A 27652-nucleotide genomic window follows, 5' to 3' on the forward strand; every position below is an offset into this window, starting at 1 on the left:
GGGACCGCAATCTTGGAATTCAAATGTGCTTGTCAACACACACACACGCACGCACACACAGCAATTTCGTGCCTCCCCGCCAACCCCCACCGCTTGTTTTCTTGTTTCCCTGTCTCCTCGGCTCAGAGCGCCCTTCCCCCTCCCCTCCCACACCCACCCCCAACCACAATTCCTGCTCGTGCTTAATTCGCAAACCACGCGTCTCCTCCTCCGGGAAGCTTTCCCGGACGCCCCCGCCGCGCTGTCTGCCGCGCTCTGCGCGCGGAGGTGCGTCTCACGCTGTTTGTTTACGCGCCTGCCCGCGTCTCCGCGCCAGACCGCCGCTCCCCGGGGGCAGGAGCCGGGCGGGCGCCGCCAGTACGGCGCGCGGGCGAGGCACCGCCATGGGGAGCCCCGGAGCGCGGCGCGGTCCGCCGGGGTCCACCTCCAGGAGCGCGCGGGGCCCAGCATCGCCGGACCCACCGCGAGGCTGCAGGACGCACCCCGGGGGACTCCCAACCTCCAGGTAGGCGACCGGCGGCGCCCGGGCGCCCCGGCCCAGCGCGGGTCGGGGCGGGGGGGGGGGGGGGGGAGCCGGCGCCGAGCGCAGCGCGCAGGCCTCCGGACGCCTCCTCTCCCGCGCGCGAGCCCCTTCGGCCCGCCACCTCTGCCCCCGGTCCCCGGAAGCCCTCCGAGTGACAGCCGGGGGGCCGCGGGGGGCGGCGGCGGGGGGAGCAGGCGGCCCCCCCTGCACGTCCGCGCCCCCAACAGAAGCCCCGAAGCCTCGGGGGACCGCAGCCCCGGGTTCCCCCCGCTCCCGCCCTCCCCCGTGCCTCCCTACCTGGCTGGCTTTGTGGAACTGCTTCTTCAGCCCCGCCACCGACATCGCGACTGCGCCCGGCCGGGGCCGGAGCCGGGGGTGGGGGCGGTCTCCGGGCTCGTCCGGTCAGCGCGGCCGCGACGCGCTGAGGGAGCGGGCGCCGGGGCCGGTCCCCGCGCGGCTGGGCTCCGCCGGGCCCGCCTCCCACGGCCAGGGCCACGGCCACCGCCGCTGTCACACTCGCACACACGCGCGCACGCAGATGGCAACACGGCGTTCCAAAGCCCCTGCGCAGCCCATTGGCCGAGCCGAGGCGGTATGCAAATGAAGGCGCCGGGGCCGCCCACGCCTCATTGTTGCGTGGAGACCCGGGGGCCGAGCCACCGGGAAGCGGGGCCCGGGGGTGGGGGGCTGGGCGTGCGGAGCTCCCGGGTGCGTGGGGGGCAGGCCCACGCGGGGCCTCTTGCGGGACCGAGCCTGTACCGCGGCCACGGGTGCGGGGAGAGGGTTCACCTCTCCGCGCTTTTGGGACTTGGTGCGAAGCCTGCTTTTGCTCGCGGGCAACATCGCCTCCCTCAGGCGCAATTTGGGTAGGGAACGCTCCCAGGTCAGCTTAGAGGGACAGAAATGCGACCAGACGGCGGACCTGCGGCAGGAGGGCGGCGGGGCTGTTTCTTCTTTCCCCGCGCGGTGCCCTGGGTGCAGTCCGCCCACATGACTCTGGCCAACGGAGGGGGGCAACACTTATTGGGTAATTTGCTAATAAATGTGGTGCTCGCCTCTACGAAGCGCCAAGCCCACTGCAGAAGAGCGCCTGTCTCCAGGGAGCTGTGAACAGCGCGCTCCGTACCCTCCCTCGGGAGTGCAGCGCACGCGGGACCCATCCCCCTCCGTGATTCCTACCAGTTGTGTCGTCGGTTACTGAGCGTCATTTCGCACAGCTGAGGCCCAGTCTGCGGCCTGGAGCGTCCTGTGGGTTCTTGCGTCTGAGCTGCCCCCCAACAGGCCGGCATCTGAGCTGAGCCCTGCCTCCAAAGGACCCCCGGGGGCTCCCAAGACGTGCAACCCACTCTTAGCCATGCTTAGCACTGAATGAAACAGACATCTTCCCCCTCCAGGCTCCACCTAAGAAAAAGGAGCTCCTCTTCTCTGAACCCTCAACAGGCCCCACCTGGGATGACCAAGAGCCATGGTGTGCCCAGGACCCTTCTGGTTTACACCTGCTGTGCCCTGGCGTTCGCTGTGGGCGTCCTGCGTTTCTCCAGAAAAAGTCCTTTGCCATTAGCTCTCGACTCCCTTATCCCTGGCATCATGCCAGTGAGGATTAGTGGGTAATGTTTCCTCGCTTTCCCTTAGAGGGTGTGGACAGGAGTGAGCAGAAGCATCCTTTCTCTGATACGGGAGAAAATGAACTTAGTGCGGGAGATAAAGGTGGCCATCCCAAGGATTACTTAGTATGACTTAGGTAAGTGCCGTAGGCTTCACTGGCCTACGGCCACAGACAAGTAACATAGCAGGATCAGAATAATATAGCAAGGTGATCTGTCTACGCAGCGGGTTGAACCCCACTCAACAGTAGGCTCCACCCACTGAGGCAAAGGCAGCTGGGGGCAGGGACTGGAGTCGGGGTCCCCTTTGTCCTGGGCTACTTCAGGACTGCCTGGGAGCATGCTCATCTGCCCTTTTTCTCCGTGACCCGAATGGTTTAAATAACACAGATTTGAAGGAATTTACCCTAACCCAATCCAACTCTGGCCGTTTGGGAAGGGAGTGATTTTTTAAAACAACTTTTTGGCATTTCTTCCACTGCTGATAGTATATTCATTTCCTAGTCCAGTTAATGTTGGTAATTTATCTCTTAATTTCATCAGGTATAGAGTTGTACATCATATTCTCATAATGTTTCAACGTCAGAATCTTTCACGTACATGTTTTCCTTTGTAAAAGTATTTGCGATCTTAATTTTTCAGTAACTTAGGCTCATGAGAGGGTTTGCCAGTTTTATTGGTCTCTTAAAAATGGTTCTTGAGTTGACTCATCATTGCCATAGATTTTTGTTCTCTCATTAATTCCCTTTTTATATATTGTTTCCTTCTGTTTTGCTCAGGACGTTAAGGTTATTAACAACAGAAACTGGTCCTGATGAGTGTAAGCTGGAAAGGAATGTATTGGAGAAGGATATCAGGTGGCCCAGAGATTTAGAGGGGCCTAGGGGACCGGGTTGGGCAATGAGCAGGAATGAGGAATCTCGGTGGTCAGATCCCCAGCACGCCCAGTTGGGGGCCTTTGTTGGGAGGTGCTGGCTCTGCCACTAAATGCTGGCTGTGGCTACCAGAATGAAGGCTAAGCTCCTCCCTGCTTCTTTCAGGCGCTCACTGGAGACTCAGAGTTCCAGGGGGCAGCATCTGATTGGCTAAGTCCAGATGATATACATACCCGGCTCTAGATGTCCAAAACGTACACCATGATGGAACTCCCTAATATGGGAAGCAGCTTCACAGGCTAGGCAGCCGAAACAACGATCTAAAAACCAACAATAACACAAATGCCCACTAACCTTTCTTTGAGGACCTGTCATCTCTTCAGTTGACCATGTGGTTTACTCGTTTTTATTCTTTCCTGTCTTGATAATCAGCACATATAAAGCTACAGATTTTCTCCCTGCGTATGGCTTTGGCTTCATACCTTGTTTTCATCATGTGGTACAGTTCTGATTGTTTTCTAAATAGACTTGTGATTGCGTCTTTAATGTCCTCTTTGGTCTAAATGTTCAGGACTTTTTTTTTTTTTTTAATCCTTTCTAGGTGGGGGCACCGGGGTGGCTCTGTCAGTTAAGTGTTCACCTTCTGCTCAGGTCACGATCTTGCGGTTCATGGGTTTGAGCCCCGCGTCGGGCTCTGTGCTGATGGCTCGGAGCCTGGAGCCTGCTTCAGATTCTGTGTCTCCCTCTCTCTCTGCTCCTTCCCCACTCGCTGTGCCTCCCTCTCTCTCAAAAATAAATATTAGAATTTTTTTAATCTCTCTCTCATAAATATTAGAATTTTTTAAATCTCTCTCAAAAATAAATACTAAAAATTTTTTTAAATCTTTTCTAGGTGGTTTGATTTCTTTTATTCACTGTGTATTCTAGGCTCGTACAGTTGTCAAATAACATATCTTAAAGTGGTTTTTTTTACATAGCCTATTACGTTAAATGTTGTATGTTATAAATGTACCATAGAGGTTTGAACTAATGTGTGTTCTGTTTTTGTGGTACAGTTTTTCTGTGTATCCATAACAGGGCACACCTTCCACTGAAGCTCCTAGCTCAGGGGGAGATTTCAAACTCATACTAGCTGGAGTCACATTGGCCAGTTCAAGGCTTAGCCTTTATGTCACCTTCCAGTGACCCAAGGGCCACAGCTCCTCAATCTGTTTAGGGAGGAGTAAACAAACGTCTTGGGCTATTTGGTGGCGTTGCCTGCGTGGGAGTAGGAGAGCTTTGAGGCACAGATAAGCATCGCTCTAAACTGAACAATCTTGGGGCATTCGGTGGTCTTCACGCGTCAGTGACAAGAGGGATGTCGTGGCTGTCTCTGGCAGTCTGGATAGATGGCCCATGTTGTGGCACAGGTGTTCTCCTGTTCCTTTTCTTGTGGTCCTTGCTTCCCACGCCCCCTGTACCTTCCCTGGTGCACAGAGTGCTATGCTGGGATGCACTGACCTTTCCCTCTCTCGTGCTTAGACCCGCTTCTGGGTCCAGTATTTGCAGCCTTTGTATCTGGTCCTGTGGTGAACGACCATCCTGCGTGCATGGGAGCAGGAGAGCTCTGGGTAGGGGCAGAGGGGGAGGGGGCATAGTGATTGTCTAAAGCAGGATAACGTATCCCAGTATGTAGCCCATAAATCAAGTCTTCTGGACTTACCATTCAAATGATCTGTATCCTGATTATTGGTTTCTTCACTTCTGGAAGACCGAGGGCCATTGTCTGCAGTCTCCGATTAGGATTGTGTCTGTTGTGCCTTATGTTTGGGAGTTGAGCTTTGAATGGTTTTCAGAGCTATGTGCTATGTGCTATGGTAGTCTGTCCATGTGTATAACTGTTGTGTCTTCCTTGTGGGTTGGAATTTTATCCATAGAAAGTAACCTATTTTGTTCCATTTGTGACTTTTTGCTTCTATTGTACTTTGTCCTATATCTATTTTTGCATTACTTTTTGTTTATACGTGTTTCGTATGTTTTAACTGGTCCTCTTTTTGTCCTCTTTTTTTCCCAGCTTTATTAAGGTATAATTGATCTATGACATTGTGTATATGTAAGACATACAATGTGATTATTTGGTATGTGTATATATTATGAAATGATCACCACAATGACATTAGTAAACACTTCCATCACCTCATATAATTATCTTTTTTTTTTTTAATGGTGAGAACATTTAAGACCTACTCTCTTAACACCTTTCAAGTATGGGTCCTTTGACCTTTCAGCCTGTTTCAAGAATGTATTCTCTTTTTAATGCTTTTATTTATTTTTGAGAAAGAGAGAGAGAGAGAGAGAATGAGCAGGGGAGGGGCAGAGAGAGAGGGAGACACAGAATCCAAAGCCAGTTCCAGGCCCTGAGCTGTCAGCTCACAGCCTGACGTGGAACTCGAACCCACGAACCGCGAGATCGTGACCTGAGCCAAAGTTGGTCGCTTAACCGACTGAGCCACCCAGGTGCCCCGGGCATGTGTTCTTATAAACAATAAAATTTAATTTTGCTTCTGGGCCAAAATAAGTCTTTGCCTTTTGTTAGAAAGATTTCAAGCATTCACATTTATTATGAAAAGGATATATTTGGTCTCGGTTTTGTCAGTTTATGGCTTGTTATCCGGGTTTCTTTTCCCCCCCTTCAAATAGTTGCTTCTATCACTCGTATCTATTTTACTTCTTCTTCCCCTTTGTTTTTGGAAACTATACACCCAGTTTCACTCAACCAGTGGTTGCCATTGTTCTATAAAATATTTGAACTTACAGTCTCGGTCAACATCAATAATCAAACATTCTGTCAAAGCCATAGCGTGATGACCATGAGCCAGGGCACCTGGACTGTGTCTTGCTCATTCCTCCTTCAACTCCGACTGGCTCCCGCAACGACCCCAGCCATCTGAGAAGTCTCCAGCAGAGACTGGGGTCCAGTTCCCTTCGTGGGAAACAGAACACCAAGCCACTGAAAACTGGGCTGCAAGGTGTTGGTTCCAAGTCAGGGAGGCCAAGCTGCGTAGGAAGGAGACCATTTGGACAGAATTTTGAGATGGACGCACAGTGAAATTATTTTAAATCCAAAGTGAAAGCTTCCGTAAGTATGTATATTCCATCATATGATAACACCTAAAGAAAAATTGGAGACTACGGAAAAGTAAAGGGGAGGCAAATTTACCTTCGGAATCACTGTTGAAGCAAGTACTCTCAATACTTTGGCACCTTTTTCCTTTACAGTCGATTTCCGACACAAAAGGTAAACGTGCTGTCACAACTGTGCAAACTACCTTATTTTCTTCTTTGTTCTCTTAATTACATGAGCAACTTTTTATTCTGCCTAGTCTTCACGCACATCATTTTCGTGACAGCTGAATAACCGATTGTGTAGACGTATCATTAAATTTTATTATTTTCTGTCACTACTCAATTTAAAAGTTTTTACCCCAAATTTTTCATTTAAATGCCACGTTAAACATCTTTTTCCATATTAGTATTTCTCTCTGTATTTAGGGATAGTTCCTTAGAATGGATTCCCAGATATAAAATTAGTGCATGAAACACTGGAACAGTTCTAAGTGCAAATTGATAACATACTGCTCCCTGATCCAAGGTCATTAAGAGGAGAGTCTTGTAAAAATAGGGGGGGGAGGGAGGGAACAAAGAAGTGTGGATTTTTATCTTCCATTTGCCTTGAACTTTATGTTTTTAAACGTATGGCCTGATGCAAGCCCCAGACTGCACTTCTAGGCAGAACTTGGAGAGCTGACTTCAAATCCTGATGTCTTAAATAATCCTCAGGGGGCGCCTGGGGGACTCAGTTGGTTTAGCATCCGACTTCGGCTTAGGTCACGATCTCACAGTTCATGGGTTCGGGTCCCATGTCAGGCTCTGTGCTATCAGCTCAGAGCCTGGATCCTGCTTCAGATTCTGTGTCTCCCCTTCTCTGTGCCCCTCCCCCACTCACACTTTGTCTCTCTCTCTCTCTCAAAAATAAATAAACATTAAATTATCCTCAGCTCTTAGGCTAACCATGACCTCTCTCGATCTCCAGATCTTTTTCCCTAAAGAAAGCACTCACCCGTTCGCCCTTCCACTTTGGGCCACTCTACGGAGTTTGTTCATTAGGTCACGTGTTGGGATTAACCAGACCTAGAAGCATCCTTGCCCCAGTCTACCACCACCCCCACCTACCTGGCTGCAGCAGGATGTTGAGAGCATTAATACTGTTTTTGCTCTCCTCGTAACTTCATAGGCCTTTTATTTCGCACATCTGGGAAAGATATGTGCCCGTCGATGAGGTAACGGCAGACATGATGAATCCCACATGTCGAACATGGCAATTTGCCTTGAACTTGCAAGATCACAACTGGGGACAAACGTACAGATTTTCTTCACTTATTGTTTTACAGAAAGCTAATGGACAGCCAATTGATCGGTCAAGAAAAGGCCAAAGAAATCTTTTCATTTTTAAATGTAGAGTGGGGGGGGGGGTACCCAAAGTGTTTTCATTTCTGCAAAAATGAAACTGGGTGAAGGGCACCTTCTCAACAATGAAAGCAGATATAATTACCTAGTGAATCAATGCATATCAGTTCTCTCCAATACATTACTCCATTATTCTGGGTTCTGTGCACATTCAGTTAGAATTCTGGGTCATGCGGCTCCTCTAGTTAGCCTTTGTTAATTACGTAGATGCCATTTCCATGTTCACACTTAACCCCAGAGGACTGATTTGTCCCTTCTAATAAAGGATTGTTCAGTTTGCGCCTGGGGCCGGGGAACGGGAGCCGCGGCTTTTGTAAACGACTCCTGCCACCTTGTGGTGCTCCTGAGAAGTGGCAAAGTCAACTTCGGGAGCCATGAGCATGGTGGCCAGTGATTCCATACCTGCCAGTTCCTTGTATTTCAGAGCTTTTAAGAAGCACACCCCTACCTCTCCGGTCAGGTCACAGCAGCCCATCTGGATGGCATTAAATGTAAACGTGCTACAGCTTGGTTACCTTGAGATTCCAGATCACATCCGGGACTTCTGTGAATTAGAACTCTCTTACGGGTCTCAGGGTGCCTGGGTGGCTCAGTCGGTTAAGCGTCCAACTCTTGATTTTGGCTCAGGCCATGATCTCACGGTTTGTGAGCCCCACACTGGGCTCTGTGCTGACCGTGTGGGGCCTGCTTGGGATTCTCTCCCTCTCTGTGTCAAAAAATGAATAAATAAATAAATAAACTTAAAAAAAAAAAAAAAGACAATCACTGAGATATCGAGTGTGCAGCAAGGAAAGTGTTTCTTCTAAAGGCGGCCAGACAAGGACACGGGGGGAGGGGGGAAGCCTCAAATCCTCCTCCCAAAGGAGGAGAGTCGAGTCGAGTTGGGGAAGGAAAAGGCAAATGCAAAAGGTCTGGGTAAATAGTTGCAGCTGCACTTGTTAGGCAAGAGCTGCGATTAGTCGTGTTAACCCTGTGATTGCTGCTTTCATGCTAGCCTCTCGGAGCTGCTCAATACACATAACTATGCGTGTCATGAACAAATATGATGCTGAGGAGGGAAACTGAGGATGTAGACCAGCAAGAACTTGGGACGGTGCTCAGGGAAGGGTTGTGGGAAGTGGATGGCCCCGAGAGCCAAGGACACGGTGAGGTGTCGCTGCGTAGTCGAGGTGACGGGAGCTGTTCCATGGAACAGTGTGGACACACTCTGCAGCCAGAGCCTGGACGGCCCGCAGAGTGGGGAGCGCAGGAAGCCTGGAGGTGGGGAGTTCCCATCTGGTTGTGACCTTGTCCCTGACTAGCCCTTTAAGGGGACCATGAGGTTGATCACAATGCTCTCACAGGTGTTGCAGAAGTTTTGTTCAATACGGGAGACATTTTCCTCAGGATCATCATCACTCATGGCTTGATTCCTCTCCTGGTCACTGCTCAGGGCTGTGTAGAAGTGCGGACACCCTCACCGGCCGGGGGGATCCTGGCCCTAGACCTCATCAGTCCGGGCTCGCTCGTGTTCCCTACCTGTCTCTACTCCAGGGGGTAAAAAAAACCACAGTCCTTTTATAAAATGTGCTGAATGAATACATTAAAGCCACCAATTCTCAAGACTCAGCAATAATAGTGATAGAATTGTAGATCACTGATTTATTCTAAGAAAACCCAAAGAGAAGATGCATTCAATCTTTTTTTAACGTTTATTTATTTTTGAGAAAGAGTGAGAGTAGGGAAGGGGAAGAGAGAGAGGGAGACACAGAATCTGAAACAGGATCCAGGCCCTGAGCTGTCAGCACAGAGCCCGACGGGGCTCGAACCCACGGACCGTGAGATCATGACCTGAGCCGAGGTCAGGTGCTTAACCGACTGAGCCACCCAGGTGCCCCCACAGATATTCAATCTTAAGACTATTTGTGGGTGCCTGGCTGGCTCAGTTGGAGGGGTGTGTGACTCTTAATCTCAGGGTCATGAGTTCGAGCCCCGTGTTGGGTATAGAGATTAATTAAACAAATAAAACTTTAAAAAAAAAAGAAAAGAATGTTTTCTGGGCTATTAAAAAGTACTTTTGTCCACCTATTTTCCTGTGAGCCCCCATTTTTCTGGGGAAAAGTCAATCCCCAGATTGACTTCCTATTTCTATTGGGGTTTCTATTCCTATTTTTACTGCTCTTGTGTGAAGAGATCGTGATTCCCTGTAAGTGTAGGATTGGCTGTGTTTACAGATACATCATGCACTCAGCATCTGGCATTTCAAGAATCTGCCACTTGTCCTGTATGTGCCTCTAATCATAAAAGAAAGGTTCATACAGCATCTATCCCTGGATTGATTTGTTATTTTTGTTAGTCCTTTGCTATTGTCATTATGGTCTATAGGGGGCAGTAGGAACCTCAGAGTGAAACAGCAGAATGTGAAGCTCCGAATGGTCAAACACGAGATTCCCTGGCTGTCTAAAGCAGTGCTCCTCAGTCTTCAAGGTGCGCGCACATCCCCTGGGAATCTGGTTAGCATGCGGGCTGATTCCCTGGGTCTGCAGTAGCCCAAGATTCTGCATTTCTAACAAACTCCCAGGCAATGCCAGCGTTACAGGGCCAGGGACCACACTTTGACTTGCAAGGCTGTAAATGGCAGTCTTGTAGGGCCAGGGTGCAGTGTTCTTTACATACATTTGTCATGTGAATCGTGAACATGCACGGCCAACAGATCCCGTGTTTGATGAACTGGCTGGATTGAGAACAACTGAGTTTCAGCAGTGTCTTTTCCCTTGACCTTGGGGGTGCCATTTTCTCCTTTGTGGCTCGGCGAGGCGGTTGGTAAACTTTAGAGGCTAATGTTATTTGTCATTCCCCTTGTAGGTGTAGAGTTCTGAGCCTGACTTTGCCAGATTTTACCCTAGGAGTGGAATGTGCCCTTACCCCTGAAGCTTGGAACTGGTGGCCTTCAGTCACCTGCCGTGGCAGACGCCCTAGGCGGCCCCTGCACGTGCCGGGGGGAAAGAAGTGAGATATGTGTGGTCTCCAATTCAGGGAGTAGAGACCCACTCAGAGAGAGAACTGTCCCCCAACAAGATGCAATTGATCCACCTCTCAAGCTTTGGCCTTGGAGAGAATCAGGACTTGGATGTATTTGAATATCCTTGCTCTGAGATCACTCGGGCTTATTCATTTAACATACATTTATTGAGCACCTGCTGTATACCTGGCCTTATGCTGGGGGCTGGGCCAGTAGAGAGGAATCAGAATTTGTCTTGTGGGGGCTGATATTTGAAATGCGTGGGCAGGTTTCCACGAAGAGTCCCATACAGTCTTAAGAAAAGCCAGAGTCTACTTGCACTATTGGTGGGAATGCAAACTGGTGCAGCCCCTCTGGAAAACAGAGTGGAGGTTCCCCCCAAAATTAACAACAGATCTACCCTATGACCCAGCAATAGCACTGCTAGGAATTTACCCAAGGGATATAGGAGTGCTGATGCATAGAGGCACTCGTACCCCAATGTTTCTAGCAGCACTTTCAACAATAGCCAAATTATGGAAAGAGCCTAAATGTCCATCAACTGACGAACGGATAAAGAAGATGTGGTTTATATACACAATGGAATACTACTTGGCAATGAGAAAGAGTGAAATCCTGCCATTTGTAGCAACATGGATGGAACTGGAGGCTATTATGCTGAGTGAAATAAGTCAGGCAGAGAAAGACAGATACCATATGTTTTCACTCATATGTGGATCTTGAGAAACTCAACAGAAGACCAGGGGGAAGGGGAAGGGGGAAAAAAGTTATAGAGAGGGAAGGAGGCAAACCATAAGAGACTCTTAAATACTAAGAACAAACTGAGGGTCAGTGGGGGGTGGGAGAGAGGGGAAAGTGGGTGATGGGCATTGAGGAGGGCATTGAGTTGAGATGAGCACTGGGTGTTGTATGGAAACCAATTTGACAATAAATTTTACAGAGAGAGAGAGAGAGAAAAGCCAGAGTCTAGGGAGCTGGCTGATGGGTGTCCCTACTGCAGACCCCTTGGGGTGTTTCCCCCGGGCAGGGTAACTCAGGAATATTCACGTGGTATCACATGGTGTGTATTTGGAGTCTGGGTTATTTTACGCACTAATGTGACCCTTATCTCATTGTATTGAGTTGTGGCTTCATTCTCCTCCCTATGAAACTCGGAGCTGGAATTTTTAAAAAGTGTTAGTAAGTCTGAGTAAGCATGTGTCAATATTGGCACTATCCCATCCTTGGGACTTACACACGCCCACCCACACCCACTCTGACTAGCCGAGAACCCACCAAACTCTGTTATCCTACAACATTGGAGAAGTAAGTGAACGACTCAAGATCTGACCTGTGGTTTTGAAGAACAGGAAGGCATTGACCTCAGAGTTCATTTGGGTTTAGGCAAACCTGATCTATGCTGTTAGAAATCGGGGTGCTGGCTCCCCTTGGGAGTAGCAGTCCTGGCTGGAAAGACCCATGAGGCTTCTGGGGACTGCTGATGTCGGATTTCTCATTCTCGGTGCAGGGCACGTAAGAGGGTGTGTGCTGTGAGAAAACGTTAAGCTGTCCTCCTAAAATATATGGGCACTTTCTAGATGCAAAAAAAAAAAAAAAAAAAAAATTCATGAAGTTCATAACTTTGAAAGGTTTTGACTACATATAGCAGCACTTTTAAAAGCAGAAATGAAATCATAATGCTTAAGTCAATGACGATGAACAAATGCCCCGAATTCTCTCCTTGGCAGACCCAATGCTTCTGCTTAAAAACAAAACAAATCACCAATTACCTAAGCCTGGCCACCCCCATGCAACACATTTAAGGCTAAAAACTTCAAAAACGGCCCGTCTTCTCTCTGTTTTCCATTCTGCGTTGCCCTCCCCCCACAGACACTCGTTGGATGATGTCACCTGATTTTTATATAGAAAATTGAGTCCATGTGGTGTTAGCTCCCTCCAGCCCCCCTCGTCTCCACCTGAATGCGATCCCGGGGAGCCCCGTTTTCCCCCATCTTTCCCCCTGAGCCTGGGGGCAAGGAGCCCATCTCCTCTCTGCCTTTCTGCATCTAACTTCCCGCAAGGTCAGCCCCTCCCCACAGGCAGCAAATTCAGGATCTCCCAGACCTGCCCTCTCCCCCCCCCCGCCCCCAACTCCCACTCGCTCCCAAGGCCTTTACATTCAGGCAAATAACTTGAACTCCCTTCACACCCCTCTGGGACATTGGCGGGACCCTCCCCAGAGATCTGCGAGGCCACCTTTTCTACAGTCTTGACAGTTTGATTTTTTGCCTTGCATTTGCTAGTCTTCCAGACATCTATGGGACCTAACTTTAAGTGCTTTTGAAAGTTTGGATGCTCAGCTCTTGAAAACACTTTAATTAAATGGACCGAAACACTTGAGTTTCTCTGAGTACCTAGAACCTTCTTAGCTCTCTAAACGGGGCACTTTTGTTATGCAGCCTGCGAGTTGGAGGTCCAAGCCTGGCCTTTCCGTCCTCCACCAGAGCGAGATAAAGCATCCAGCAGGGAAGCTCCAGGCACCACACGATCCGGTTCCCAAACTGCTGGAGGGCCCCCCAGGAGCCCAATTAGCCCCAAAGCCAAAGCATCAATTCCCTAATGATAAATTTCCCCAAAATGTATAGTCGTATGATCTGTTGTGGTTCACATATGATGAAGTAGCCTCTGCTCTCAGGACTTCCTCTATCCCCGACGGCATCTGTGCGTTCCCATGGTTACCTAACCTGGGGAGGGGAGTGTAAGCTTGCTTCCACAGCTGGACACCTTGTCCAGGGCACAACCTGCACAACTGTCCATGGAACCCTTGCCCACTCTCTGGGAGGTATTTGGGGTAACTTTTGACAGCTTTCTGCTTCCTCTGCATTTTTTAAATTATTTTTTTAAATTTTATTATTTAAATTTTATTAATTTTTTTAATTTTAATTACAGCATAGTTAACATACAGTGTAATTTGAGTACAGTGATTCAATAGTTCCATACATCACCAAGTGTTCATCACAACAAGTGCACGCCTTCGTCCCCTCACCTATTTCACCCGCCTCCCCACCCCCTTCCCTCTGGTGTGCTCTATAGTGAAGAGTCTGTTTACGCATCCGTCTCTCTCTTTTTTCCCCTTTGTTCATTTGTGTTCCTTAAATTCCACATATGAGTGAAATCATGGTATTTGTCTTTCTCCGACCGACCGACTTCCCTTAGCATAATACTCGCCCGGTCCATCCATGTTGTTGCAAATGGCAAGATTTCATTCTTTGTTATAGCTGAGTAATATTCCATTGTATGTATATACCACTTCTTCTTTATCCGTTCATCTACTGAGGGACACTTGGGCTGCCTCCCTATCTTGGCTGTTGAAACAATGCTGCTCTGAACATACGGGTGCATATATCCTTTTGCATTAGTGCTTTTGTGTACTTTAGGTAAATACCCAGTAGTGAAATCATTGGATCATAACGTGGTTCTATTTTAACTTTTTGAGGAATCTTCATACTGTTTTCCAGAGTGGCTACACCAGTTGGTAATCCCGCTAACAGTGCAAGAGGGTTCCTTTTTCTCCGCATCCTCGCCAACACTTGTATTTTGTGTTTTTAATTTTTTTTAATGTTTAATTATTTTTGAGAGAGAGAAAGAGAACACAAGCAGGGGAGGAGCAGAGAGAGAGAGAGACACAGAATCTGAAACAGGCTCCAGGCTCTGAGCGGTCAGCACAGAGCCCGACACGGGGCTCGAACTCACAAACCGTGAGATCATGACCTGAGCCGAAGCCGGACACTCAACCGACTGAGCCACCCAGGCGCCCCTGTATTTTGTGTTTTTGATTTTAGCTATTCTGACAGGTGTGAGGTGATATCTTATTGTAGGTTTGATTTGCATTTTCCGGATGATGACTCAACTTGAGCATCTTTTCATGTCTGTTGGAAATCTGTATGTCTTCTTTGGGAAAATGTCTGTTCATGTCTTCTGCCATTTTGTATTTGGATTATTTGCTCTTCGGGTGTTGAGTTATATAAATTCTTTATATATTTTGGATACTAATCCTTTATCAGATATGTCATTTGCAAATATCATCTCCCATTCAGTAGGTTGCCTTTTAGTTTTGTTCGCTGTTTCCTTTGCTGTGCAGAAGCTTTTTATTTTGATGAGGTCCCAATAGTTTACTTTTGCTTTGTTTCTCTTGCCTCAGGAGACCTATCTAGAAAAATGTGGCCAATGTCAGAGAAATTACTGCCTGTGCTCTCTTCTAGGATTTTTATGGTTTCAGGTCTCCGATTTAGGTCTTTAATCCATTCTGAGTTTATTTTTGTATATTGTGTAAGAAAGTGGTCCAGTTTCATTCTTTTGCATGTAGCTATCCATTTTGCCCAACACCATTTGTTGAAAAGTCTGTATTTTTTTCCATTGCATATTCTTTCCTGCTTTGTCAAAGACTAATTGACCATATAATCATGGGTTTGTTTCTGGGCCTTCTATCCTGTTCTGTTGATCTGTGCATCTGTTTTTTTTTTTTTTTTTTTTTGCCAATACCATAGTGTTTTGATTATGACAGCTTTGTAATATATCTTGAAATCTGGTATCGTAATACCTCCAGCTTTGTTTTTCTTTTTCAAGATTATTTTGGCTACTCGGGGTCCTTTGTGGTTTCATACAAATTTTAGGATTATTTGTTCTAGTTCTGTGAAAAATGTTGTTGGTATTTTGATAGGCATTCCATGTAAATCTGTAGATTGTGTTGGGTAGTATGGACATTTTAAGAGTATGTGGTCTTCCAGTGCGTGAGCATGGAATATCTTTCCATTAGTTTGTGTCTTCAATTTCTTTCATCAGTATTTTATAGTTTTTGGTGTACAAGTCTTTTACCTTCTTGGTTAACAATATTTTATTGGTTAATAATATTTTATTATTTTTGATGCAGTTGTAATTGGGATTGCTTTCTAAATTTCTCTTTCTATGGCTTCATTATTAGTTTATAGAAATGCAACCTATTTCTGTACAATGATTTTGTGTTCAGCAACCTTACTGAACTCATTATCAGTTCTAATACTTTTTTGATGGAGTCTCCAGGGTTCTCCATACAGAGTGTCATGTCGTCTGAAAATAGTGAAAGTTTTACTTCTTCCTTATCAATTTGGATGCCTTTTGTTCCTTTTTTTGTTTCTTATTGCTGTGGCTAGGACTTCAGTACTATGTTGAATAAAAGTGGTGACAGTGGACATCTTTGTCTTGCTCCTGACCTTAGGGGGAAAGCTCTCAGTTTTTCACCATTGAGTATGATGTTAGAATAGGCTTTTCATATATGGTCTTTATTATGTTGAGTTATGTTCCCTCTACACCTACTTTGTTGAGGGCTTTTATCATGAATGGATGTTGTACTTTGTCAAATGCTTTTTCTTCATCTATTGAAATGATCATATGGTTTTTACCCTTCCTCTTACTGATGCAGTGTATCACATGGATTGATTTGCAAATATTGAACCACTCTTGCCCTCCCAGGAGTAAATCCCACTTGATCATGGTGAATGATTTTTTTAATGTGTTGTTGGATTCAGTTGGCTAATATTTTATTGAGGATTCTTGCATTTATATTCATCAGAGATATTGGCCTGTAGTTCCCTTTTTTTGTAGTGTCTTTATCTGGTTTTGGTATCAGGGTAAGGCATGCCTCACAGAATGAATTTGGAAATTTTCCTTTCTCTTCTTTTTTTTTGGAATAGTTTGAGAAGAAAAAATACTAACTCTTCTTTAAATGTTTGGAAGAATTCACCTGGAAAGCCATCTGGTCCTGGGCTTTTGTGTGTTGGGAGTTTTTGATGACTGATTCAATTGCATTGCTGGTAATCACTGTGTTCACATTTCCTATTTCTTCCTTATTCAATTTTGGGAGGTTGTATGTTTGTAAGAACTTATCCATTTCTTCTAGGTTATCGAGTTTTTTGGCATATAATTTTTCATAGTATTTACTTATTGTATTTCTGTGGTGTTGGCTGTTATTTTTCCCCTTCCATTTCTGATTTTTTTTGATGAGTCTGGCTAAAGGTTTATCCATTTTGTTGATCTTTCCAAAGAACCAGCTCCTGGTTTCATTGATCTGTTCTATTGGTTTTTTGGGTTTTTTTTCTATTTCATTTATTTATGCTCTAATCTTTATTATTTCCTCCCTTCTAATGATTTGGGTCTTTGTTTGTTCTTTTTCTAGCTCCTTTAGGTGTAAGTTTAGGTTGTTTATTTGAGGTTTTACTTGCTTCTTAAGGTAGGCCTGTGTTGCTGTAAACTTCCCTCTTAGAACAGCTTTTGCTGCATCCCAAAATGGGTTTTGGACCCTTTGTTTTCATTGTCATTTGTCTGCATGTATGTTTTGATTTCCTCTTTGATTTCTTGGTTGACCCATTCATTGTTTAGTAGCATAGTATTTAACCTCCATGTATTGGTGTTCTTTTCAGATTTTTCCTTGTGTGATTTCTAATTTCAGAGTGTTGTAATCAGAAAAGATGCATGGTATGACTTTGATCTTTTTGAATTTGTTGAGACTTGTTTTGGGCCTAATATGTGATTTTTTTTTTGGAAAATGCTCCATGTGCATTTGAGAAGAATGTGCATTCTGATGTTTTAGGATGGAATGTTCTGAATATATCTGTTAAATGCATCTGGTCCAGTATGTCATTCAAAGCTACTCTTTCCTTGTTGATTTTCTGTTTGTTTGATTGTCCATTAATGTAAGTAGGTGGTAAAGTCCACTACCGTTATTGTAATACTATCAATCACTTTCTTTATGTTTATTATTAACTATTTCAAGTATTTGTGTGCTTCCCAGTTGGAGACATAAATATTTACCATCTTGTTGGATTATCCCCTTAATGATTATATAGTGTCTTTCTGTGTTCTTGTTACAGCCTTTGTTTTAAAGGCTATTTTATCCAATATAAGTATTGCTACCTCGGCTGTCTTTTTTACTTCCATTTGCATGATAAATGCTTTTCCATTCCTTCAGTTTATTTTTTTTTATTTTTTTAAAAATGTTCTTATTTATTTTTGAGAAAGAGAGAGAGAGAGACTGAGCGGGGAAGGGACAGAAAGAGGGGGAGACACAGAATCCGAAGCAGGCTCCAGGCTCTGAGCTGTCAGCACAGAGCTCCACACAGGGCTCGAACCCACGAGCCATGAGATCATGACCTGAGCCAAAGTCGGATGCTTAACCGACTGAGCCACCCAGGTGCCCTCTATTCCTTCACTTTCGATCTGCAGGTATCTTTAGGTCTGAAAGGGGTCTTTTGTGGGCAGCATATAGATGGGTCTTGTTTTTTCATCTGTTCCATCACTCTGTCTTTTGATTGGAATGTTTACTCCATTTACACTGAAAGTAATTATCGATAGGTATGTATTTATCGCCATTTTGTTACTTGTTTTATGGTTGTTTTTGTAGTTCTCGTCTGTTCCTTTCTTGCTCTCTCATGATTATTTGGCTTTCTTTAGTGATAGACTTGGATTCCTTTCTCTTTATGTTTTGCATATCTGTTCCTGGTTTTTTTTTGTTTTTTTTTTTCAACGTTTTTAATTTATTTTTGGGACAGAGAGAGACAGAGCATGAACGGGGGAGGGGCAGAGAGAGAGGGAGACACAGAATCGGAAACAGGCTCCAGGCTCCGAGCCATCAGCCCAGAGCCTGACGCGGGGCTCGAACTCACGGACCGCGAGATCGTGACCTGGCTGAAGTCGGACGCTTAACCGACTGCGCCACCCAGGCGCCCCTGTTCCTGGTTTTTGATTTGTGGTTACCATTAGGTTTGTATACAACATCTTATTCATATAGCTGTCTATATTAAGTTGTTGGTTGCTTAAGGTTGAACCCATTCTTTACTCCTCTCTTCCCCCACGTTTGAGGTATAAAGTGTCGTACTTTACAACCTTTTATTTTGTGAGTCCCTTGACTGATTTTTACGGATATACTGATTTTTACTGCTTTTATGCTTCCTACTTTTCTTACTCCTGTTTATGGTCTTTGCTTTCCACTCAGAATCCCCTTTCACATTTCTTGTGGGACTGGTTTAGTGGGCATGAACTCTTAACTTTTGTTTGGGAAACTCTTTTGTCTGTCTTTCTATCTTAAATGATAGCCTTCCTGCATAGAGTATTCTTGGCTGCAGTATTTTTCCTTTCAGCACTGTGAATGCCACTGCCTCTGGTCTGCCAAGTGTCTGCTGAAAAATCCCTTGATAGGGGCGCCTGGGTGGCTCAGTTGGTTAAGCATCCGACTCTTGGTTTCAGCTCAGGTCGTGATCTCACAGTTTGAGGGATCAAGCCCTGCATCAGGCTCTGCGCTGACAGTGCAGAGCCTGCCTGAGATTCTCTCTCTCCCTCTCTGCCCCTCCCCTGCTTGTTTTCTCTCTGTCAAAATAAGCAAATAAACTTTAAAAAATCCATCGATAGCCTTATGGGGTTCTCTTATTTAAAACTGTTTTCTTTCCTCTTGCTGCTTTTAAAATTCTCTTTATTACTACTTTTTGCCATTCTAATTACTGTGTGTGTTGGTGTGGATCTCCTTGGGTTGATTTTGTAAGGGGATCGCCGTGCCTTCTGAATCTGGATATCTTTCCTTCCCCGGACTTGGGGATTTTTCCATCTATTATTTCTTCAAATAAACTTTCTCTCTTTTCTTCTGGGATATCTATAATTTAAATGTTCTTACACCCAATGGAGTCACTGAGTTCCCTAAGTCTATTCTCATTTTGCATAACTTTCTTCTCTCACCTACTCAGTTTGATTAATTTCCATTACTCTGTCCTCCAGGTCATCAATCTGTTCTTCTGCTTCCTCTAGTCTCTTATTTTTTCCACCTAGCATAGTTTTTATTTCATTTATTGTGTTCTTCATCTCTGACAGGTTCCTTTTAATCTCTTTGTCAAGGACCTCACTGATGTCCTCCACTCTCTTCTCAAGTCCAGTGAGTATCTTTATGATCGTTACTTTGAATTCTCTGTCAGGCATATTACTTATCTCCATTTCTCTTAGGTCTCTTGCTGTGGTTGTCCTATTCCTTCATTTGGGACATATTCTGTGTCTCCTCTTTTGTCTAACTCTACTTTTGATTATATCAGTGACTATGTCTTAACCATTCCTTGTAAGGATTCTTCAACTTTACTTTCATGTTCCTAGTGCGTATTTAACAAATTGACAGAAATCTTAGATACCCAAAGTATCAGATTTATCTTTTGGGAGTGTCTTAATTCTACTTTACTGTTTAAATACGAGTTTTATAGAACCTGGTACGTCATAGGGAATTATTAAGTAAATTATAGCATGTGGAGGATTTATGCCAAGTTAGTGAGGCCTGCCCAGTGGTTAAAATGAAAAGAAGGAAGAGTCATAAGTATATTAAGCTCCACTAAACTTTGTTTTTAAAGCTAAAAAAAAAAAAAATGGGGCACTTGGGTGGCTCAGTTGGTTGAGTGTCTGACTTCAGCTCAGGTCATGACCTCGGTTCATGAGTTCAAGCCCCAAATCAGACTTGCTGCTGTCAGTGCAGAGCCTGGACCCTACTTGGGATTCTGTGTCTCCCTCTCTTTCTGCTCTGCCCCTCCCCCCTTGTGTGCTCACTCGCTCTCTCTCTCTCTCTCTCTCTCTCAAAAAATAAATTAAAAGTAAACATTTAAAAAAAAATAAAAAGCTAAATAAACAAATGAATTAGGGATCACAAAATACTGATCAGTACTTCCAAAATTATTTGTACAAATTTAAGAAATTTTTTTGTGGGATTTTTTTTTTTTTTTTGTCCTCTGTTCTCTCTAAAGCCTGCGCCTTCCAAAAGGAGGATAACTGAGAAGAGTGTTCATAATATAACCCAAGTCTGGGGAAAAGGCAGACACGCTTCAGGATAATAAAATACAGGAGATATGCCAACAGCACAAGGTAGCTGACATTTTTGAGATAATCCACCTGGAGACCAGATGACCATAATGGCCTTTTTCCATCCCACCAGCAGGATCTGAGGCTCCCCCCACCCTGTCTCCAGCAGCGGGTCTGGGAAAACCAGAGACGTTTACTCCAAAGGCCCCACGTACACCAAGGCCATGCATGGCCAGAGCAGCCACGTTAGGGAGATGAGGGATAAAAGGACGGGGGGGTGGGGGTTGGGGGATGGGGGGTGGGGATGCTAGGTGGCCAGGAAGAGTTCCAAAGGGATCTGTTTCCGCTCATGCACAGAGCTGGATTTTTGCAGACTGAGAACAAGTGTGGAAGAGATCCCGAGCAGACAGCTAGGCATGATTGCCTGTAGGGTTGCTCTAAAACGCTAGGAACAAGAACTGCTACTCATGAATGGTCTGTGCGGATGAACCAAGTAGATTTGTCCCCACCACCCCTTTGGATGCCAAACAGATTGATTCTATCACTCGAACATGAGGTTAAGAATTAATGGAAGGAGGCTTTCGGCTGAGCAAGGCATTTATCTCCACCTCCTCCCAAAGTCTTACCAAAGGACACTAAGTAAGAGAATGAGAAGAGACAACAGACCAGAGACGTCAACCGAGTTTGGAGAAAGTGAATAAATGGCACTGACTTGGCCGAGCTGTGAAAGCAGGACTCTGACTACTGGCAGAGGAGACAAAACTGGTAAAACCCCGATTCCCAGTACAGAAGCCTGGGAAGTTTCAGGAACCGAGGCACAAGCACCTTCACAGAGAGAGAACAGCAGGGTTCGTGGCGCAGGCAGAAAGCAGAACTGGGATGAAGCTTGAATAAAGAGGAGCTGGGCGTCCGGATTCCAAGCCCAGCCCACACAGCTGCAGGAATGACCCTGCCTGTCTTTGCAGGAGACAGAAGACTTCGTCTCTGGGGAGGCTGGACCAGAGAAATGCTGGCTGAGCATGAAGTGAACGTCAGCTGACTGTGCAGGGAGACCACCACTCCGCTCAGTCCCGCGAATGCCAGCCCCCCGAAGGGCTGGCTCAAAGGGAAAACCATGCAGCTGATGGGTTAGGAGGCATGTTTGACTACACAGAGCAGTCGTTCTTTTAGAATGCTTGGGGATGGGGCTGCCCGGGGGGCTCAGTCGGTTAAGCATCCGACTTCGGCGCAGGGCATGATCTCAGGGCTCGTGAGTTCGAGCCCCGCGTCGGGCTCTGTGCTGACAGCTCGGAGCCTGGAGCCTGCTTCCAATTCTGTGTCTCCCTCTCTCTCTGCCCCTCCCCTACTTGTGCTCGCTTTCTGTCTCTCTCTCTCAAAAATAAATAAACACATTTAAAAAAAGAATGCTTGGGAATGGATCAGTGATAAGTAATTGCTGTAAAACTAAGTCAGCCAAATAATAAGGCAATGAATAAAAATGGTGTAACAAGGGAAGTAAATTCACAATATGGCTCATGGTCTCTGTGAACATTTGCATAACCATAATGATGACAATACGAAATATTAACTTGACCCAAAAAACCTGTGATGTAAGTAAATTGGCAAGATGGGGACAGGGGATGTATGGTTGTCTCGAAAACATAACAGAATTTCAAAAGTAAGAAGTCAATAGGTGACTTCTTAAAATTTTTTCAAATCACAATTAGTAATATAAATGTGTTGTATAGAAATAGCAAAGTTTAAAGAGAAAGAAAGAGAAGGCTAAAAGACTTTAAAGCATTTCCAGTGAGCAGTGGAGATGGGAAACAGAAACTGAGGTTCCGGAAGCTGGGGCAGGACAACTGCTTACTTTCCTTTAAGTCATGGAGTATCGTTTGACTTTTAAAATTATGTACACATCTTGCTTTAGTGAGAATTAAATGACATTTTTAGAAAGAGTTTGTTGGACATTCTTTAGAATTAGGTGTGTGTGTGCTCTTGGTTGGGAGAGGATTAGACCACCCCTCTGCTCTCCCAATCACCAGCAGGTGCGAGGGTTTCTTCGGCATAGACGAGAGGAATTTGAAGAGACCACAACGTGGAGCTAGCCTAGCAGCTGACCAGTAAGACTGATTTCCGTTGTCAGCTGCTCCAGCCTTCCTTCCAACCTAAAGGCCATGGCTGTCCAGGATCATGGAACTATGGTGCAGTACCCTGACCCGCCCATTTGAATTCCATAAAACTGAGTCCAGACGTACCTGCCTTGGTACCAGCGGTAAAAGTGGCCCCAGCCCAAGGGATAATGATACCTGTGCAGCAATTTCTAAAAGGGCACCTGGTTCGGGAATGGATATGTCAACTGGGGACTGGGATCACACCTGATTTTGCAACATAGGAGATGCTTTGCAGACCTCCCAGAGGATATGCCTGGGGAGGTGGCCCATAGAAACTATGGGTATCCCTTCATCGTGTGACGAATCACAAATGTCCTTAAAGGCATCCAGAATGGTGAGTCCTTTCCAGAAGGTTTTCATTTTACTTGCCCAGGTCCAGCAGAGGAATCACAGTCTATGGCAGCTGTAGCCTTACGAAATATATTTATCCAATAACAAGACTTGAAATTCAAAATTATTCCTTGATCCATGGGCTACAGAATGGATGTTGCGTTACAGCCACGAAACATCTCCATCAGAACTCTTGGGTCTTGGGTGACCAGATGCATTGCCGATAAACAGTAGTACCTTGAGAGGAATCTTTTTTTTTCCCGAGCAGCAGGCCTCAACAGTGGGCTTAAAACATTCAGGAAACCACATCATAAACAGATGTGCTTTCAGGGTGCCGGGGTGGCTCAGTCAGTTGAGCATCTGACCTCGGCTCTGGTCATGATCTCACCATTTGTGAGTTGGAGCCCCACATCGGGCTCTGTGCTGACAGCTCAGAGCCTGGAGCCTGCTTCAGATCCTGTCTGTCTGTCTGTCTCTCTCTCTCTCTCTCTCTCTCTCTCAAAAATAAACATTAAAAAATTTAAAAAAACAACAACAGATGTGCTGTCATCCGACTTTGTTGTTCCCTTGACAGAGTCCAGGCAGAGTAGGTTGAGCATAATTCTTAAAGGCCCTAGGGTTTTCAGAATGGCGCATGAGCACAGGCTTCGACTTAAAGCCAGCAGCTGCATTAGCCCCTACCAACGGAGTCAACCTGTCCTTTGAAGCTTTGAAGCCGGACATTGACTTCTCTTCAGCTCTGGAGGTCCTAGATGGCATCTTCTTCTGATAAGGCTGTTTCATCCACATCGACAACCTGTTGTTTAGTGAAGTCGCCTCCATTAACGATCGCAGCTGGAGCTTCTGGAGAACTTGCTGCAGCTTCTACATCAGCACTCGCTGCTTCGCCTTGTAGTTTTATATTACGGGGACGGTGTCTTCCCTTAAGCCTCATGGACCAACCTCTGCTAGCTTCCAACCTGTCTTCTGTGGCTTCCCCACCTGTCTCAGCCTTCACGGAAGTGAAGAGAGTCAGGGCCTTGCTCTGGATTAGGCTTCAGCGTAAGGGAAGGTTGCGGCTGGTTTGATCTCCTGTCCAGACCTCTAAGACTTCCTCCACATCAGCAAAGAGGCTGTTTCCCTTACCACGTGTGTGTTCACTGGAGTAACACTTTTAATGTCCTCCAAGAACTTTTCCTTTGCATTTACAACCTGCCTGTTTGGGGCAAGAGGCCTAGCTTTTGGCTTATCTCGGCTTTCAGTACGCCTTCCTCACTGAGCTTAATCGTTTCCGGCTTTTGATTTAAAGTGAAAGACGGGTGACTCTTCCTTTCCCTTGGACACGTAGAGGCCACTTTGGGTTATCAACTGGCCCTATTTCGACACTGTTGTGTCTCAGAGATCAGGGAGACTGGAGGACGGGGGAGAGCGGGGCGGGTCAGGGGGGACAACTAGTGGGCAGAGCAGTCAGAACACACAAAACGTTGCATGACATCAGAGATGACTGATCACCATAACAAATATAATAATAATGACAAAGTTTGAAGTAGTGTGAGAATTACCAAAACGTGACCCAGAGACACAAAATGAGCAAATGCTGCTGAAAAAAAATGGCGCCAATAGCCTTGCTCGACCCAGGGTTGCCACAGAGCTTCGATTTGTAAAGAATGCGGTATCTGCAAAGCCCGAAAAAGCAAAGCACACTAAAACAAGGCGTGCCTGTATGGTGCGCTGAAGTCACCAAGAGAGTACTTCTCACATATTCTCACCACGAAAACGTACGGTTGATCCTTGAACAACGTGGGTTTGAACTACAACGGGTTCACTCATAAGGTTTTTTTTCCCCCCAATAAATACGGTACAGTGCTGTGTGTGTGTTTTCTGTTCCTTACAACTTTTTTTTAAGTAGGCTCCACACACAGCATGGAACCCAATGAGGGGCTGGAACTCACGACCTTGAGGCCAAGACCAAGCTGAAATCAAGCGTCAGATGCTTAACCGACTGAGCCGTCCCATCACCCCTCCTTACGATTTTCTTAATAACATTTTCTTTAGCCTCCTTTGCTGCAAGATGACGGTGTATGAGACGTATAACACACAAAATATGTGTTAACCAACTGTTTATGTTATCAGTTGGGTTTCCAGTCAACAGTAAGCTATTACTAGTGAAGTTTTGGGGAGCGAAAAATTATATTCAGGTTTTCAACAACATGGAGGCTCGGTACCCCTAACCCCTGTGCCGTACAGGGGTCAACTGTAACAGTAAGCCTGAAAAGAATAAAACTATAATAAAAATAAAAGGAAAGAAAAGAAAATAGGAAATAGATCAGAGGAAGAGAAAGCTGAAAAGAAGGCTCGGGACCGAGTTGAGGAGTCCGTCACCCTCAATGTAGTAAAATCTTAGAGCGTTGTTCATGTGGGAGCATTTGGCTCTAGCGTCACCTGATCTGGGGGAGTCCGGCAGTGCAGGCTCTTTGGCAGGTAGTGCTTCGATGAGAGAGTTTGATCTGTGGAAAATAGTGAACTAAAACTTGGGCTTAGACTCTGAGCTTGAAGAGATGAAAGTCTGGATGTGCGTTGAAACACCGTTGGAAGAGGCTGTTACTAAAATCTGCAGTGCTGCGGGCCAGTCACCCTTGTGGTTGATCGCGTGGCCCTTGCCCTTGGACTGTGGCGGTACAACGCTGTGACCGTGGGGAGGGTACAGGCTCACGTGCCTCTGAGGCTATGATGTCCCACCAAGAGCGAGTGGAGGGCCGGCACTGGTTTCATAGGGCTCGCTCAGACGTGCAGCCGCTCCCAGTAGATTCAGGGACACGGTGCAGACCCCCCCCCCCCCCACCTTTCTAGATGGAACAGCAAATCTGGCATCTAGAAACCATTGTGAATTTTCTCAGAGACGGCACGTTTCTTTCCTGCGCTGTGTCAATGCCCCGCTCCCCTAGAAATCCCTCAAGCCCAGCTTTTCCCCATTTTGGGTACTTCCTGTCGTCTCCCTGAGGGAGGCGCGAGCAAGTAAGACACATGACCAATTAATTGCCTTTCTGTTAAGGATGTTCAACGTGCACGTGGGCCATGCTGGAAATGCCAATGTTCACGGACCCCAATTAGCGTGCCCCCCTTCCAGGAACGCACGTGATCATCTCTCAGGCTTCGGGAGAAGATCCATTCGCTCCTGTGAGGTTTTTTTGCCTCCCCTCCCTGCCCCTAGCAACTGTGGCCCCCTGGTTGCCCAGGGCAACTAGAGGAAACTGTTGGCCTGCATGGTCTAGGACCACCAGTGTTTAAGTCACCTCATTTTCTCCCTTAACGTTCCTCCGTCTCTACACTGTACAGCCTGATAGGGTCCAGTCGAGTCAGTTGGGGTGAGTTAGCTGGGCAGGGAAGAGCCCCTGTAAGAGCAACAACCATTGGCTTCCAGAGAAAATACCGGACCTCTCTCAGGAAAAGGAGAGGCCAACTTGAAATGTGTCTTGTCTTTCAGATTATGGCACGTGGTCCCTTTCACTCCGAGTATTCCCCTTTTAAGGCCCCTCAAGATAACCCTGTACCAGTCAATGGTGGAGCCTTTGCTTTGTCCTGATGGTTCTTCCATCCCTGAAAGCTGATTAGATAAGAGAGGATACTCATCTTTTCCTCTTCAGGAGGCCCTCCAGGGATAGAGCCAGAGATTGGAAAGAGCCTCCCAGACGGAAGTAAGAGCATGGGCAGAGGCCCTGTGGCTGAGGAGGGGGCACAGGCCTGAAAGAAAGCCAGGGTGCTGGGCCACGTCTGAAGTCAGAGGAAGTGTGACGTGAAATGAGGCTGGAGCCATAGGTGAGGCAAGACCGCGCACGGCCTTGTGGGTGCTGTTAAAGATCCGGGTCTGAATCCTGAAAATAGAGAGGAATTGACATTTTTCAAAGCAGTGAGCAGATGAGCGGCCTGATCACATCGGCTGCGTTGGTGGGGTTGCCGTGGCGTGGATAACAGCTCAGAGGGGCACCGATGGGGAGGCAGTTCTTCAGACGTGGGGCCCTGGGGGACGAGCCGGAAGCGAATGGACTCCAGAGACATCCTCGGGCAACAGAGACGTGACTGGGTGACAGACTGAGTGAGGGAAGGAGGTTTCAGCAATGACCCTCTCGCCTTTGAGGCTACAAGAGCTTGGCTTCTCTCCTCAAACTGCCTCTTCTGGAACAGGCACATTCCTGGAGGGGGATGGGGGGGAGGCAGCCTCTAATGCTGAGCTCACATTCGGGGTTTTCTTTGCCTCCAAGATCTCGCCGCTGCCATTCTTCACTACTTACCGTGGGTCTCTGGTGCGTGGGACGCTGGGTGGGAGCTGAGAGACAAGTGATAACTGGCACAACGCCAACATCTAGAAAAATTACACCATTGTCATTGTCACTATCCATTAATAGCTCAACACAACCCTACTGTATATTTCTCTTGCCCCTTTTGGCCTCATACACGTCAAATACCTCTTAATATGCGCTGATCGTGTTTTGTTGTTTTGTTTTCATTTAATACAGACGTACTAAGTAGTTACTATATGTCAGAACCATCTGAAGATAAAACTGTGAACAAAACAGATCCAAATCTTCACATTCTCTTGGGGAGAGACAGACAAGAAATTCATGAACATTTTCATCGGCCAACCTCGAAAACTCCCGACACGAAATACCTCCGTATGCCCCCAGGATTCATTCATTCACTTATTCATTCATTCACGCAGATCCCTATGCATTTGTAATCAAATCCTTTTTGGTTAAAGGAGAAGATCATTGGGATACTTCTCATCCTTGGCGTTTTAGGGAGCCAGAAAGCATTAAAAGCTGAATAAATAAATAAATAAATCTTCCACC

General features: G+C 46.3%; 1 protein-coding gene and 1 long non-coding RNA gene across 4 annotated transcripts in view; one reads left to right on the forward strand and one right to left on the reverse strand.

Annotated features, from left to right (window-relative positions):
* Nucleotides 1-1055, reverse strand: part of SH3GL3 (SH3 domain containing GRB2 like 3, endophilin A3) — a 131735-nt gene extending 130680 nt beyond the window's left edge. Inside the window, exon 1 of one of the 3 annotated variants that reach the window (XM_019460420.2) lies at nucleotides 821-1054. Coding sequence is in view for 2 of the 3 variants with exons in the window: in XM_019460414.2 (XP_019315959.1) it covers nucleotides 821-865 (45 nt within the window). In the remaining variant the exon portion in view is untranslated. Of the gene's footprint in view, nucleotides 1-820 lie in introns of all 3 variants that reach the window. The other 2 variants (XM_019460414.2, XM_019460416.2) reach the window with 2 other exon arrangements.
* Nucleotides 1-27652, forward strand: LOC128772693 (uncharacterized). Its single transcript, XR_008416851.1, has 2 exons — nucleotides 1-505; nucleotides 27320-27652. It is a non-coding gene; the product is annotated as an uncharacterized LOC128772693 (long non-coding RNA).

This window comes from Panthera pardus, unplaced genomic scaffold, assembly GCF_024362965.1.
Source record: "Panthera pardus isolate Hobbes unplaced genomic scaffold, ASM2436296v1 HiC_scaffold_23, whole genome shotgun sequence".
NCBI classification, from domain to species: domain Eukaryota; kingdom Metazoa; phylum Chordata; class Mammalia; order Carnivora; family Felidae; genus Panthera; species Panthera pardus.